The sequence below is a fragment of the Tetrahymena thermophila genome (genome assembly GCF_000189635.1).
Source record: "Tetrahymena thermophila SB210 genomic scaffold scf_8254010, whole genome shotgun sequence".
In the NCBI taxonomy this organism is placed as follows: Eukaryota; Ciliophora; class Oligohymenophorea; order Hymenostomatida; family Tetrahymenidae; genus Tetrahymena; species Tetrahymena thermophila.
The window spans coordinates 364,369-377,826 of NW_002476013.1; the positions used below are offsets into that span (position 1 = coordinate 364,369).

Below are 13,458 nucleotides of genomic sequence, written 5' to 3' on the forward strand. Positions count from 1 at the left end.
TTACTTAATTTATATTTTGATAAACTTAATTTGTATTTATTTATTTAATCCTTGAATTTAAAAAACAATTATGATGGAAATTAATCATGGTATCAAATATTAAAAAAACTAACCATAGAAATAGTTTTATCATTTTATGATTTTTAAAAAATTTACAAAAACTAATTAAATTTAATTCATTTTAAGTTCTTAACAATAAAACATTTTAGTTTCTTAATTTATCTTTGAAAAAAATTGAGTATCTTTTAAAAAAATGTTGATAATTTGTAGATTATTTTTTTGTTTATATTATGAATTATTTGATTTTTTGTCTTTTCATGAAAAGCTTTTTAGTTTTGAGTTTAAAATAAAATATTATTTTATTGATGGAAGTGATTAATAAAATTTTAACTGCTTTTAATAAATATTACACAAAAATAAATGTAAATTTTTTACCTTAATCTGTAAAAATATCTTATAATCAATCATCTTAAACACAAGTAATTATATCAAAATTATATTTTTAAAAATATTTTTATAATTATTATTCTTTAATTTACATATATACTCTCATAATTCTACTTTTATATCATATTATTACTACTGTTGTTATGATATATTTCCAAAATAAATGAACAAACTTCTGTTTTTATTAACTATGTTTAAATTTGTTAATCTATAATTACACTATTAATTTTCAAAACACAAATGAAGGGGATGAATAAGTTTATTTAAGAGCCATGGATTATGTATTCGAAGTGATTTTAGATATTAAAATTAATCTTATAATCTTCACAACATTTTTTTAATAGATTTAATTTAATCATATCTTTCATATATTTTTCTAATAGTATTCATAATCTTCAAACAAAAAATTTTCAGTTTTTTTATTATTTAATAATACATAAATCCTATTTTAAACATAAATATCAGAGGGGAGGGGAGATAAAAAGAAATTAATGGGTCTTAGGAATGACAAAAAGAGAAATAATAATGATTCCAGTTGATAAAAAGAGATACAACCACTCTTTTCAAGTATATTGAAATGTTCATTTCAATAAAAGCTACAATGGTATGCACTGATTAATAGAAAGGATTTTCAAAATTATAAGATTTTGGATATTCATATGAAACAGTTAACCGCTCTAAACATTTTATTGCCCACTCCTCTCAATAGAATTCAAAGATCACTTAATTCATACATAAAGTATTGAAAGTAAGTGGAAACAAGTGAAATAAAAATTATGATGAAGAAAAAGAGTATCCTATATTTAGGATATTTACTCATGCTTGTTATACTATTTCGATCATAAGGATGATTTCAAAAAATTTCATTTAGTGCGGTGTAAATTTATCGGAACATTAAGGTGTTGTCTAAACAGAGGAGGAAATCAATGACGAAGAAAAAGAAGATAATTTACAAAATAGATTTATTAAATAAGTGAATTACTTTAATTAATAATATAGATTAGCCTCAATCAGATGAAGAAAATAAATAATCTATTCCTATTATTATAAGTTAAAATAACAATAAATAAAAGGCTCAAATTCAGATTCAAGCTTGATTAGTGATAGCGATGAAGGATAGGGGATTTAACTTGAAATTAATGTTAAATCGTAATATAAAAAGTATTAAAGATTTTGAAATAATAAATAAAAGTAGTGATATTTATCTTATTTTAATTTATTCATTAAATCAAGTAAGATAGATGTTAAACTAACTTTCTTGTAAGTAAAATACTGTGAAATAAATATAATACGTAGCATCTATAAAATAAATGTAATTGGTATATCATAATATTGATGCATTAGGAGATAATGTAATAAAAATACACATTACCTCATTTTTTATCTCTTAAATCACTAAAATAGTTAATGATATTTCTCAGAAGTTTTTACGGATTCAATATAAAAGTAAATATAAGAATTAAAATAGTTTGAAGATATTCGATTATTAACTAATAAAGATATTTTGTATTTTAAATTTATTTTATGTTTTAATAAAATATTAATTATAAAAAAAGAGGAAATTAAAAATTTTTTTTCTTAATATTTATTATTGTATTATTAATAGATTTTAGCAAATATTTGTAAAAATTCATGTATAACTTGATTCTGATTAAAAATATCTTGGTTTTTATTCAGCTTAGCATCGGAGTAAAAGGCTTCAGCTAATTGCATTTTCATGTCTTTTAAACAAAAGTATCTAAAAAGTTAGGATTAAGTGAAGTTGTTTGGATAAGATTAGAGAAAATCTTATTTTTATTTTAAGATTTATGTATTTTTTTAATAATTTAAATTGTTATTAATAAAAAATGATTGGTTTGATTAACAATTTAAATTAATTATTTTCTTATCAATCATTCACTTTTCTTATTATGATAATGTAAAAAAATACTTGTAAATTCTAATTATAAGATTTAGTTTTAGTAATCTAAAAATGGTTTTGTGAAAAGCAAGCAAGCTCTTATTTACCCACCAAATTCACCAAAAAGATTATTTATAATTATAGAATTAATATAAATAGTTATTTTAATTATATCTTGATTTTCTTGATTTTTTTATTATTAATGAATGATTAATTAAATTCAAGTATTTAATGCTTTGAGTAATGACTAATTATTTTTACCCACCAAAACCTAATTATATTTATTTGGGGAAATGACTGAAGGTGTAAAATATATAAACATAAAGATTATTTATAAAATATCTTAGATTTTTCTAACAGAATACTTGAGATCAATTTTTTTTAAAGATTAGCATGAGAGTTACACAAAAAATGTGTCTCAGTTGTAGAATTAAGTGATAATTGTAATCTAAGTTGATAAAAATAAATAAGAATATAATGATTTTAAAAGTAACCTTATTTTTAGGTAAATTTTGTTTAGTGGTTGTTATTATTATGTTTTTGTATGAATTTAAGTTTTCTTTTAAATTTTTATTAAAACATAGTGAAAACAAAATAAAAGATCATACATTTTATTTTCATTTTTTAATAAGCTTTTTTAATTAGAAAAAGTAAATTGTTGTTTTAATATACTTTGCTACTTTTACAATTTAGCTTATATACTAATTTTATTTTGTATTTTTTCTATACATAAATAATCAATTATTAATATTAATTTTCTAAATTATTTTTTAAATACACTAATAAGTTTCTATTTTTTTTCACTTTTACTTGCCTAAATTTTTGATTTTCTCTATTAACCATTATATCTAACATTCATAAAGCTAATAAATCCTAATAGAGATGAGCTATTTTATTTTTCTTATTTCTGATATTTGACAAAATAAAGATCTAATCTTTGTTTTTCATTTATTTTATTTTAAGCCAACTATTTTTCAAATTCACATTTATTTTTTTGTAAATACATAATTTCTCAGCATATACTTACGTATAATATTAAATAAAAATCTACAACATTCTATAAAATTCGCTTTCATATTTAAACATTTTTTTATTTAAAAATTGCTATCATCTTTATAATTAACACATAATTAAAAAAAAATAAAAATATTTTTGGTTAAACCTTCAAATATTTTTATATTTTAAGCTATAAAAATGTGAAATTTTAAAGTATTTTTTAAATAATAAATATACATTTGTATTTTTAAATTGTTTATTTTTCTTGAATTTATAAATTAGAATTAAATTTTATTAGCTTTATCCAAAAATTTAACTAAAATAAAAATATATTTCAATAATATGAAGAGTGCTCTTAATATTAATTTCAAAAATCGTTTAATCAAATTTGAATTTTCATTAACATTGATATTATAATTAAATAGATGACTCGTTTTCAAGTTAGCAGCAAAATTAAATTATTTAAATACTCCAAAATCATTTGCTCCTTATTAAATTTTTTATTTCGGTAGGAGATTAAAATCAAAAATACAAAAAAAATATTAATATGAATGATTTTTTGATTTTTGGTGAATTGCCTGAATTGATTATAAATTTATTATATTAATAACATCACCTTCTTTAAAATTAAAAAGTGAATAAAATTGCTCTAGATAGAAAGTATACTGCTTTAGAATTAATTAGTGGATGAATATAATCTGAATAGAAAATATACGAAATAATTAAATTTTTTTTTTAATTTCAAAACAATTTTATTTATTTCTCAAATTCTAATTTATCAGGTAAAATAAAAGTTAAGCTTTATTTTGAGAGTCAAAATTTATAAAATCCTCATTTTTCAGCAGATTAATCTATGTATTCTAGAGTCACATATTGATTTACATTTTAATAAAATTTATATTAGCAGAATAAAAAAACAATTATAATAGAACAAAAAAATATTATAAAATTTTTTAATACCAAAAAACGAATAAATCTTGTAAAGATAGGTAAAAATTATTTTATATTATAAACATTGATTAATCTTCAAATAATTAAATTGTTTTAAATTTAAAATATTAGTAATCTTTAATATAAAATTTTAAAAATGAGTTTTTATAAATGTTTTTAACTAAAAGTTCTGTAAATATATCAATATTATTTCATGTAAATTTACAGTTTTAAGTGGTTTTATAATATTATTTTATCTAAAATTAAAAATATTAAACCTTTTTCTCAAAATTTTCATATTCAGTTAAAAATTAGAATTTATTAATCAATAAAACAATTAATCATTTTTTTTTGAAATATTTACAATTTTATAATCAAATAAAAAATTATTACTTTGAGAAGAACAATTTTTTGAAAATCTTTGTCGAAATCACTTTAAAAAATATTGATTGAATAATGATACAATTTTATTACTGCAAACCCTTTATACATTTTATTGTTTATTTTTGAATCTTTTGTATTTATAGTGAATTAAAATTGTTCTCAAAAATAGCTTGGAATAATATTAATTTTAATGGTTTATAAAAATAAAAGATAGAATTTCAATTAAATAGATAAAAAATGGATAGATAAATATAATTGTTTACAAATATACATCAAATTATTATAGTTTATTAAATATGCTTTTTGTTCTTAATAAAATCATAAATGTAAACTTTTATTTTCTATTGTTGATTTTATATTACATATACTTTATATTGCAAGACTATATAAAAAGACTATAACAAATTATGTTTGTTCATTTAATATTGTTAAATTTATGCCGTTATCTGTTTGTTTGGTTTAACTGTAGATAATATAATAGGTCGATGAGCGAATCGAACTTAACTATTATCTATATCTCCAAAGTGAATGAAAATAAAATAAAAAATATATATAGACTAGTATCCATTTTTCATTAAATTTTCTTTTATTTTGATTGCTTCTAAAACTCTCTATTCATTCAATAGGTTAGAAAAGATTATTTTTAAGAAATTAATTGTATTCTATTTCTAATTTTTGGTTTTTTTTTATTTGCACTGAGGTTTCTAAATGATGAAGAAGTTAAAATATACTTTACTCATAAATATACAAAATAATCTTTATGAAATAATAAATTCTAATAATGAATTTCTTGTATAGATAGTATCTAAATCGACATGTTTTATTTTTTTCAAAAATTTTCAATTAAAGTATTTTGGCTTTTAGTGTTTGGTTGATTGCTAGTAAATTAATCTAACAATGAAGGATTTTTAATACATTAAACTAAATGATTAACCCAATTTCTGAGCATTTCTTTGTTGGCTACCTTGCTTTTGTTAACCCACATTTCTAAGCTTCCATCTTCATAGTATTAAGCAAAAAGTTCTTTATAGTATTTATGTGTCAGTACATACTTGATGACTGAATTGTTAAAAGAATGTATTTTCATATACCTGTTAAATTTCTTTTTAATTTCACCTAAACTAACATTTTCTGATTCTTTAAATGGAGAATATTTTACTCTCTTCATGTACCTATGAAATGAATTTAGAATATTCTTTAAAAAATTTTAATTTTTGAATCTATTTTTTTCATTTAGTGACTATTTTTTTGGCTTTTCTTTATCAATTTATAAACACTTTTCATTTATTTCGTAAATGCAATTTTAGTTTAAATTTTGAAATAAAATATTATTTTGATGAGTTTATTAAGAATTATCAAAATTAAAATGTTATTGTGTATTTGCATATTAATTATTATTAGAAACATTTTGAAAATAATTTTGTTAATTGTTAAAATTTAGGCTATTTATCTCTGAGAATTAGGGCAGAGAAAAAAGTTTTTAATTATCTTAATTTTTATCTTCATTAAAATCACCAATATTAGTTTAGCAAATCCTTGAATCTGAAATTTAATGTGACTAATATTGCTATAAAGAGTTACATACGTTTTATTAAAACTAACCTTCATGATGGCTTCTAATATCCAAAAAAAACTCTGGCTCATAGATGAATTAATTATTTAATTATATTTGAAATTCCTATTTTTATTCAAAGTCTGCGTAAACGTGATTTTCATTTTAATAACTCATTTCCTGTTACTTTATTAGCTAGTATTATATGATTTTGATTTGGGAAAGTACTTTTAATTTATTATTATAAAAGCTTGAAAATTTGTGATTAAATAATGTTTATAAACAATAATGCAATTATATATTTAAATTTTATGGTATTTATTAACATTATTATTTATCTCAGAAAAAAAAAAGATTAGTTTAATTAAGATGAATATCATAAATTTTATATATATTTTTTTATTAATTTCATATAATTAATGGTAAGATAAATAAATTGATTTTTTTATTCAAAAGTTATGTTATTTTTATTCAAATAACACTCTTTAAAAAATGTTATGGCATTAAAAAATAAATTTTTTGAGGTTATTAAAATTATATTTTACATAAATAAATGACTTGATGAATGAATACTCTTTGTTTGATATTTTAAAAGAATTTTTTAATCCAAAATAAATTTCAGTTACTCAAAGTTAAAAAATATCTTTTGAATATTCAAAAATAAAATACATTTAAAACTTTTAAAATGTTAAAATTACAGGAAAAATATCTTATTAAATATGATTAAATAAATTTAAAATAGAATATAAAATAATATTAAAAGAAGTAAGTGGAAATTTTGCAATAGTATGTGAGAGATAAAAAATTTGATTTTTAATTTTCAATATCTAAATATTTTAATTGAATTTTTTGTGTTTTATTAACATGGTTTTTTTAATAATTTGAAGATGACATTAAAAATGAATAGTTAGTTACTCATCTATTAACTTTTTGAATAGAAAATATAAAATTGTGTTTTTTTAGAGCAATAGAATTTAAAGAAACACTAAGATTAATTTAATTCAGTTAAATTATAAAGGTATATTTTATTAAAACTGTTTTCACATTCTCAAAAAATTACATATTATTTAGGAGATTTAATTTGAATAAAGCCCAAACATATTTATTTTTTTGATAAGAGCATCCAACTCTTTAAAAAGTATTTATAAATATTTGTGCGTGTGTGAAAAAATATGAAATAATATTAAATTTATAAGATTGACTTGAGAATTTAATTTTATTCAAAATTATCAAAAATAATCTTTAAGTGTAGATAAAAAGCGTGAATTTTTTCGAAGGTTTATTTTTAATATATAAAGAGATTGTTTGATTGAGTTTTCTGAAAATAATTAATTAAAATATTAAGAAAATATATTTAAAATAAATGAATGCTATTTGTTTTATTTTAATTTTTAACAGAAAACATTTTGAATAGAAAATATATTCAAAACACATCTAAACTAACTTTGATTAATTTTCGTGTATTAAATTGATGAAGTCTTTTTTTAAAAGCATTAAATTAATATTAAATTTTTGGTAACATATTAAAATAAATAGCTTAATTAATCTTCGAAATTAATCTAAGGAGCATATATTTTAAATAAAAATTATAAAAAAAAGCAAATTATTTTATTAGGCAAATCACAAAAGATACATAACATTAATATTATTTATTCTTATAAAGTATTAAAAATATATCTTTTATTATTTTTTTTATGTCTCCTTTTATAATTCGAATCATCCACAATAAATTTAAAGAATGTTTAATTGTTAATGAAAGAATAAAAAACGATCTCAAATGATAAATTCTTTGAATATTTCTAAAAAAATAAAGTTTAAATAGCAAACTTAATTATTTCTTTGTTTAAATGTTACTTTTAAGCTTTTATCTCCAAAAATATTGAAGTTTTTAAGATTTTTTTCATTAGTTTTTTGGAATATTTAAGAAAAAAAATGTAGAACTATCTAGTATATAGAGATATATCTACAGTCTTTTGATATTTAGTTAGTTAATTTTATTTTTTTATTAGTTAAGAGTCAGTCAGTTTATCTAATTTAATTGAAATTAAAAATTGTTTATCAATTTATTTATGTTATTTTATGCAATTTATTGATTATGCCATTTTCAATCATTAATTTTTCAAAAGAGCCATTTTTATCATATATTAATTTAAGCTTTCATAAATTGAAAATCTTAAGTTTTTGTTCATTTTAACATTTTAAAAAGTTAAAAATATTAATATAGGATCATGAAATAATAATATAGTGACGGTTATTAATCAATAGAAAATAATAAATTGATAGTCAAATTTTAATTTTTTATTTTCTTTAATTAATTTTATAAATATTTATTTTCTATATTGAACTGTACTATATATTTTATATTGTAAATATAATGGTTATAAATAAACTCTAATACACATGCCTAGAAATATAATTTGAATTAGGTAAGATAAGCTTATTTACGATCAATAGTCTTTAATAATTATATTTTTAAGTTATGGTTAACTAATTGATAAATCTTCTAATAGTTTAGGGTTTTATATGCATTTTACTAAATAGTTTACCCAATCTCTAAGCATATCTTTATTATTCACCTTGCTTTTACTAACCCACTTTTCGAGGCTTCCATCTTCGTAATATTAATTAAAAAGTATTTTGTAGTATTTATGAGTAAGCACATACTTGATTACCGAATTGTTAAAAGAATGTATTTTCATATACCTATTAAATTTTTTTTAGACTTCACTTAATTTAACACTTTATAGTTCTTGACAAGAAAAAGATTTTAGTTTCTTCAAGTACCTATGAAAAGAATTAAGAATGTTTTTTAAGATATTTTAGTTTTTAAATCTTTTTTTGTTTTTTGTACATTATTTTTTTGGTTTTATACAATGAGTCTCTAAAAATTATCTTTTTATTTCATAAAAAGTTTTTTGGTTTTGACTTTATAATAAAATAGCATTTTATTGCTCAATCTGAGAGTGATTAATAATATTTTATCTGCTTTTTTCTATTTGAGTGTCTTGAAGTAAGTTTTTTTTAGAAATATTTTTTATATGAAGCCTTTAATTTTCTAAATGTAGATTATTTTGTTCTTATAATTATACCATTGAAAAAAGTTTTTAATTATCTTAATTAAGGTCTTCGTATAAGGTATTATCAATATTATATTACCTAATATTTGAATCTGTTAGCAATAATTGAGGATGATATTGTGCTTAATTACTTGTGTGTTATTAAAATTATTCTTCTTGATGGTTTCTAATGTCAAGAAAGAATTCTGGTTCGTAGATAATTTAATCACTTCTTGCCTTAGCCTTTTCTTCAAAACTAGAAAAAACAGTGCTTTAACGCTAGAAATTCATTTTCTATAATATATCAAATTTATTTATTAAGAATTTAGATTAGGGGAAATTAATTAATTTCTATTTTACCAAAAGAAATTAAAAATTAAAATTTTTATGATAAATAATAATTATCGATGATATCTTTGATTGATTTGAGGTATTCATAGTTCATTTTAAAAATAATTATTATTATTATTATGAGATAAATTAAATTTTAAAAATAATCTAGATTGATTCTCTAATATTATTGGCAGCATATTTAGTGATATATTATATCATTCATAAAGAATAATTTGGTTTAATAGTATATTTATAAATATTTAATTCTTAAGCAATTTATTGCACAAATAATATTTTATGAAGTAAAAATATTTTTTTTAGTACATGAAAATAACAAAAATAGGTTATTCAATTATTAAAATTGAATATATAATTTTAGATGAATATTTACATTTTTTGCATTTTCTTCTAATTTACTTATGTGTATTAATTAACTTTCATACATAAAATAAATAATTTAATAAACAAATTAAATGATTGTTCCTTTACTATATTATAAATTAAATTTTGTATGATCATCAACTTAATTATTATATTTATATTCATTTTTAAATTTATCATTTTTTTAGCTTAGAATTATTTAAAAACGAGCTTTAAATAAAAATTAAACAGTATTTATTCAACCAAAATGTTAAAAATAAATGAAATAAAATAAAAAAATACATATTGATAATTTAAATTTAAAAATCATTTTATTTAAATTTATTAATTTTAACTTTAATTTTATTTATTTATTTTAATATCATCCTAATTAGATTTTTCGTCTTTTAAAATTTTATCATATTTTTATAAGAAAGACTTATTATTGAATTAATTGGTTAACAAAGAAACAGGAGACTATGACTCAGATGTTATTTCTATTATTAAAAAGTATTTAAATGAAAATATTTTTATAATTTACTTACTTGTTGCATCATAAAAAATATCTTATTAAGAGTCAAGCTTTAATATCTATGTCATTTTATTTATGTTCTTTTCATCTTTTAATAAGCTAAACTAATTTTATTTTAAACTCTAAAGTGGTAAGAAAAAATAAAAAACATTTATAAAATCTTATTAAGAAAATGAATTTAAATCATTTTTTTTATCAGAAATTATGTCTTGAATTTTTTATTTTTATTTTAAAATCTCATTTTAATCTTAATCTTTTAGATTTTAATTTAATTTTTAAACAACAATATAATCAATTATGTCTGCTATTTTGAAGCTTTATCTGCAGAGGGGACAATTCTCATTTTTTCTGATCCAAGCCATCAGACACTCTGAATGAAAAGCATGCTTGCAAATAGTTAACCTGAGATCATGTTGTTTTTGAAGTTCAATTAAACAAATTGAGCAAGTATGAGTTTCACTCAGAGTAGTATCTCCTTAATTATTTATATTTTCATTTTTTTATTGATCTAATTCAATTTTTTCGATATTTCCTTTAGGTGAAGCTACATTAAACTCAATATTTTAAATTTAGCTATTTTGATTTTAAAATTTTATAATTAAAAAAAAATATTTAAATTTAATTATTTTACAGCATTTCTTATTATTCTTGACTTTACTATTTATTCATTTGAACAATATCTTGCTTTCTAGGTAATTAGTTATTATTTTCAAACTAAATTAAAGGCATAAAATATTAATATAAAGTAAGCTTATTAGCTTAAATTTAATCTTATTGAAATTAGCGATTTAAAACAGCTTGATTTTATATTTGTTAAATTTGATTATTATTACTATCTTATTACATTTAGGCTCTTCTTCTTCTAATATATTTTTTAGTGAAAAAATAAATAAAAAGTAATAGAATCAACCCACATACTAAAGAAATAATAACTATTATTATAAGTTATGTTATATTAAATTTCGAAGGCATAGCTTATTAATCAATAATTTATTACTAATTGCATAATTAGATAGTAATTTATGAAGGATTATTGCTTATTGATTATCTAATTCCTAAAATCATAAGGCACATATTATTATTGCTAAAATTGGAGGTATTTTAATGTTAGTATTGTTGACATATTTGCTAAATATTTAACTCATAATTATTTTTAAGAATCATTTTATTGTTATTTTCTTGCATTAATGGTAATTAATTTATATTAATATTAAAATCAATATATATTTCTGCTTTCCCATTATTTTTAGTGATGCAAATTGAAGCTTGACTATCTTAAGTTTTATCTATTATTATTTCTAAATTGATCATGTAGTAATTTATTAAAGATGGACTCAACGTTAGTTCTTAAATTTAGTCTAAGGTTAGTGATTTTGGCTGTATACTACAATTTGAGCCATAAAATTATTAATAGCATGAGCAAATACCAGTTTGTTCATCACACAATCCATGTTAGTTGCATTCGCTATGACATGGATAATAGTTTTAATAAAAGATGACAACAGAATAAGAAACAGGGAAATTGAGCTATTATGAATAAGATGTTGTTTCGCTTGGCTAGCTTTGATAAAAAACTGTCAAAAAAGGAAAAGTAGAATAAATTTTAGTATCATTATTCTCCAAAATTAAAAGATGTTAAGATAATTATTATTAAGTTGCTAAATTGTCAGAATATTGACATGAATAATTACCTGATATGACATACGACGGTTAATCTAAAGCGCTTTAATTAAAATTGAGGCAAGCAACAAACTATGAAGCTGAATATTAAATTGAAGATATTGTTATTGAGATGATTAAATAGGATAACTATTTCTAATTATTTGATTTGAAATCTATTTTAAAATTCCGAATAGTTTGACTCTGATTGATTTGATACACTTAATCTAAACTAAGAATATCTGTAGATAATGATTAGCATTAAATAAAGATTTTGAAAACTAATATTTATGCTAATAAGTAGTAAATATGGAGTGCTTTCATTACTTTTCTTCTTTTTTTTGATAATTTTTGCAGATTTAATAAAATTAAATTAATTAATTATTACTGTTTTTTAGTAAAAAGTCAATATTTTTTATTTTTTTTTGTAAAAAACACTTTCAAGCATACACTACATAATAAGGAATTTTATTTAATTTTATTAATTCTACTTTGACTTTCATAAACAAAAGACAAAATAAAAATTATTAACTAACTGAAATAAAAGGTTAACAAATAAAATTAGCATTTATAATTTTTTAATTTATAGCAAATACTTAAAATTAATATATAAATTTTACATGAGATTTTTTAAAATTTAGATATTTTCATCAAAAAAAGCAAAATAAATGTTCAAAATTAAATTACTGTATTACAACATAAAATATGGATGATATGTCTTAAATGTATAAATGTTCTTATAATATTTTATTTTATTTAAAGAAATTTTGATCGATACTAATTTAGTACCAATAAACAATCTAAATATTTAAATAAACATTTTTTATTTGTTAATATTTTTTTTAGCTATATATTCTTGCTTGAGATTTATTTTTTTAAAATATTTGTAATTGTACTAAATATATCTAACCCAATTTTGTAATTTCGCTGACTGGGTACATCATTTCAATCATATTTTTTGAAAGATTTTATTATAAAAATTAAGTTCATTTGCTGAGTTATTTTAAAAGTTTTTTGTATGAGAAGGCCTCCCCAATTATCACTATTTTGTATACTTACTATAGGAATACTTTTAGAAAAATTCTTCTAATTAGTAATTAATTTAAATAAATGGTTGAATAAATTCATCTAGTTGAGTTTCCACTTACCAATAAGTGAAAAATTGTTAATACTTTTTCAGCTATATTTGATAGATTAAACAATTTAGTTTATTTGCCTAAAAAACTTAAATTATGGTTAAATACTTCTTATTAATTTTAATAGCATTAAAAAAAAACTTTATTTTGGTTGAATTAAAAATTTAAATCAT

The 13,458-nt window shown here is 19.0% G+C and overlaps 4 protein-coding genes across 4 annotated transcripts; 1 reads left to right on the forward strand and 3 right to left on the reverse strand. All coding sequences in view use genetic code 6, as the record gives it.

Moving 5' to 3' along the window:
• Positions 1-1,294: 1,294 nt before the first annotated feature.
• TTHERM_00328500 (hypothetical protein) lies at positions 1,295-1,624 on the forward strand (the record flags this gene model as incomplete). Its single annotated transcript, XM_001026514.2, has 2 exons — positions 1,295-1,420; positions 1,499-1,624. 2 exons carry the CDS (start codon positions 1,295-1,297, stop codon positions 1,622-1,624), a joined length of 252 nt encoding a protein of 83 aa, XP_001026514.2.
• Positions 1,625-5,486: 3,862 nt separating this feature from the next.
• Positions 5,487-5,825, reverse strand: TTHERM_00328520 (hypothetical protein; the record flags this gene model as incomplete). The annotated part of the gene is made up of 1 exon (XM_001026516.2): positions 5,487-5,825. The coding sequence occupies one exon, from the start codon at positions 5,823-5,825 to the stop codon at positions 5,487-5,489; it is 339 nt and encodes a 112-aa protein (XP_001026516.2).
• Positions 5,826-8,656: 2,831 nt separating this feature from the next.
• Positions 8,657-9,556, reverse strand: TTHERM_00328530 (hypothetical protein; the record flags this gene model as incomplete). Its single annotated transcript, XM_001026517.1, has 2 exons — positions 8,657-8,993; positions 9,366-9,556. 2 exons carry the CDS (start codon positions 9,554-9,556, stop codon positions 8,657-8,659), a joined length of 528 nt encoding a protein of 175 aa, XP_001026517.1.
• Positions 9,557-10,285: 729 nt separating this feature from the next.
• TTHERM_00328540 (anaphase-promoting complex subunit 11 RING-H2 finger protein) lies at positions 10,286-12,473 on the reverse strand (the record flags this gene model as incomplete). The annotated part of the gene is made up of 2 exons (XM_001026518.2): positions 10,286-11,063; positions 11,122-12,473. 2 exons carry the CDS (start codon positions 12,471-12,473, stop codon positions 10,286-10,288), a joined length of 2,130 nt encoding a protein of 709 aa, XP_001026518.2.
• Positions 12,474-13,458: the final 985 nt, after the last annotated feature.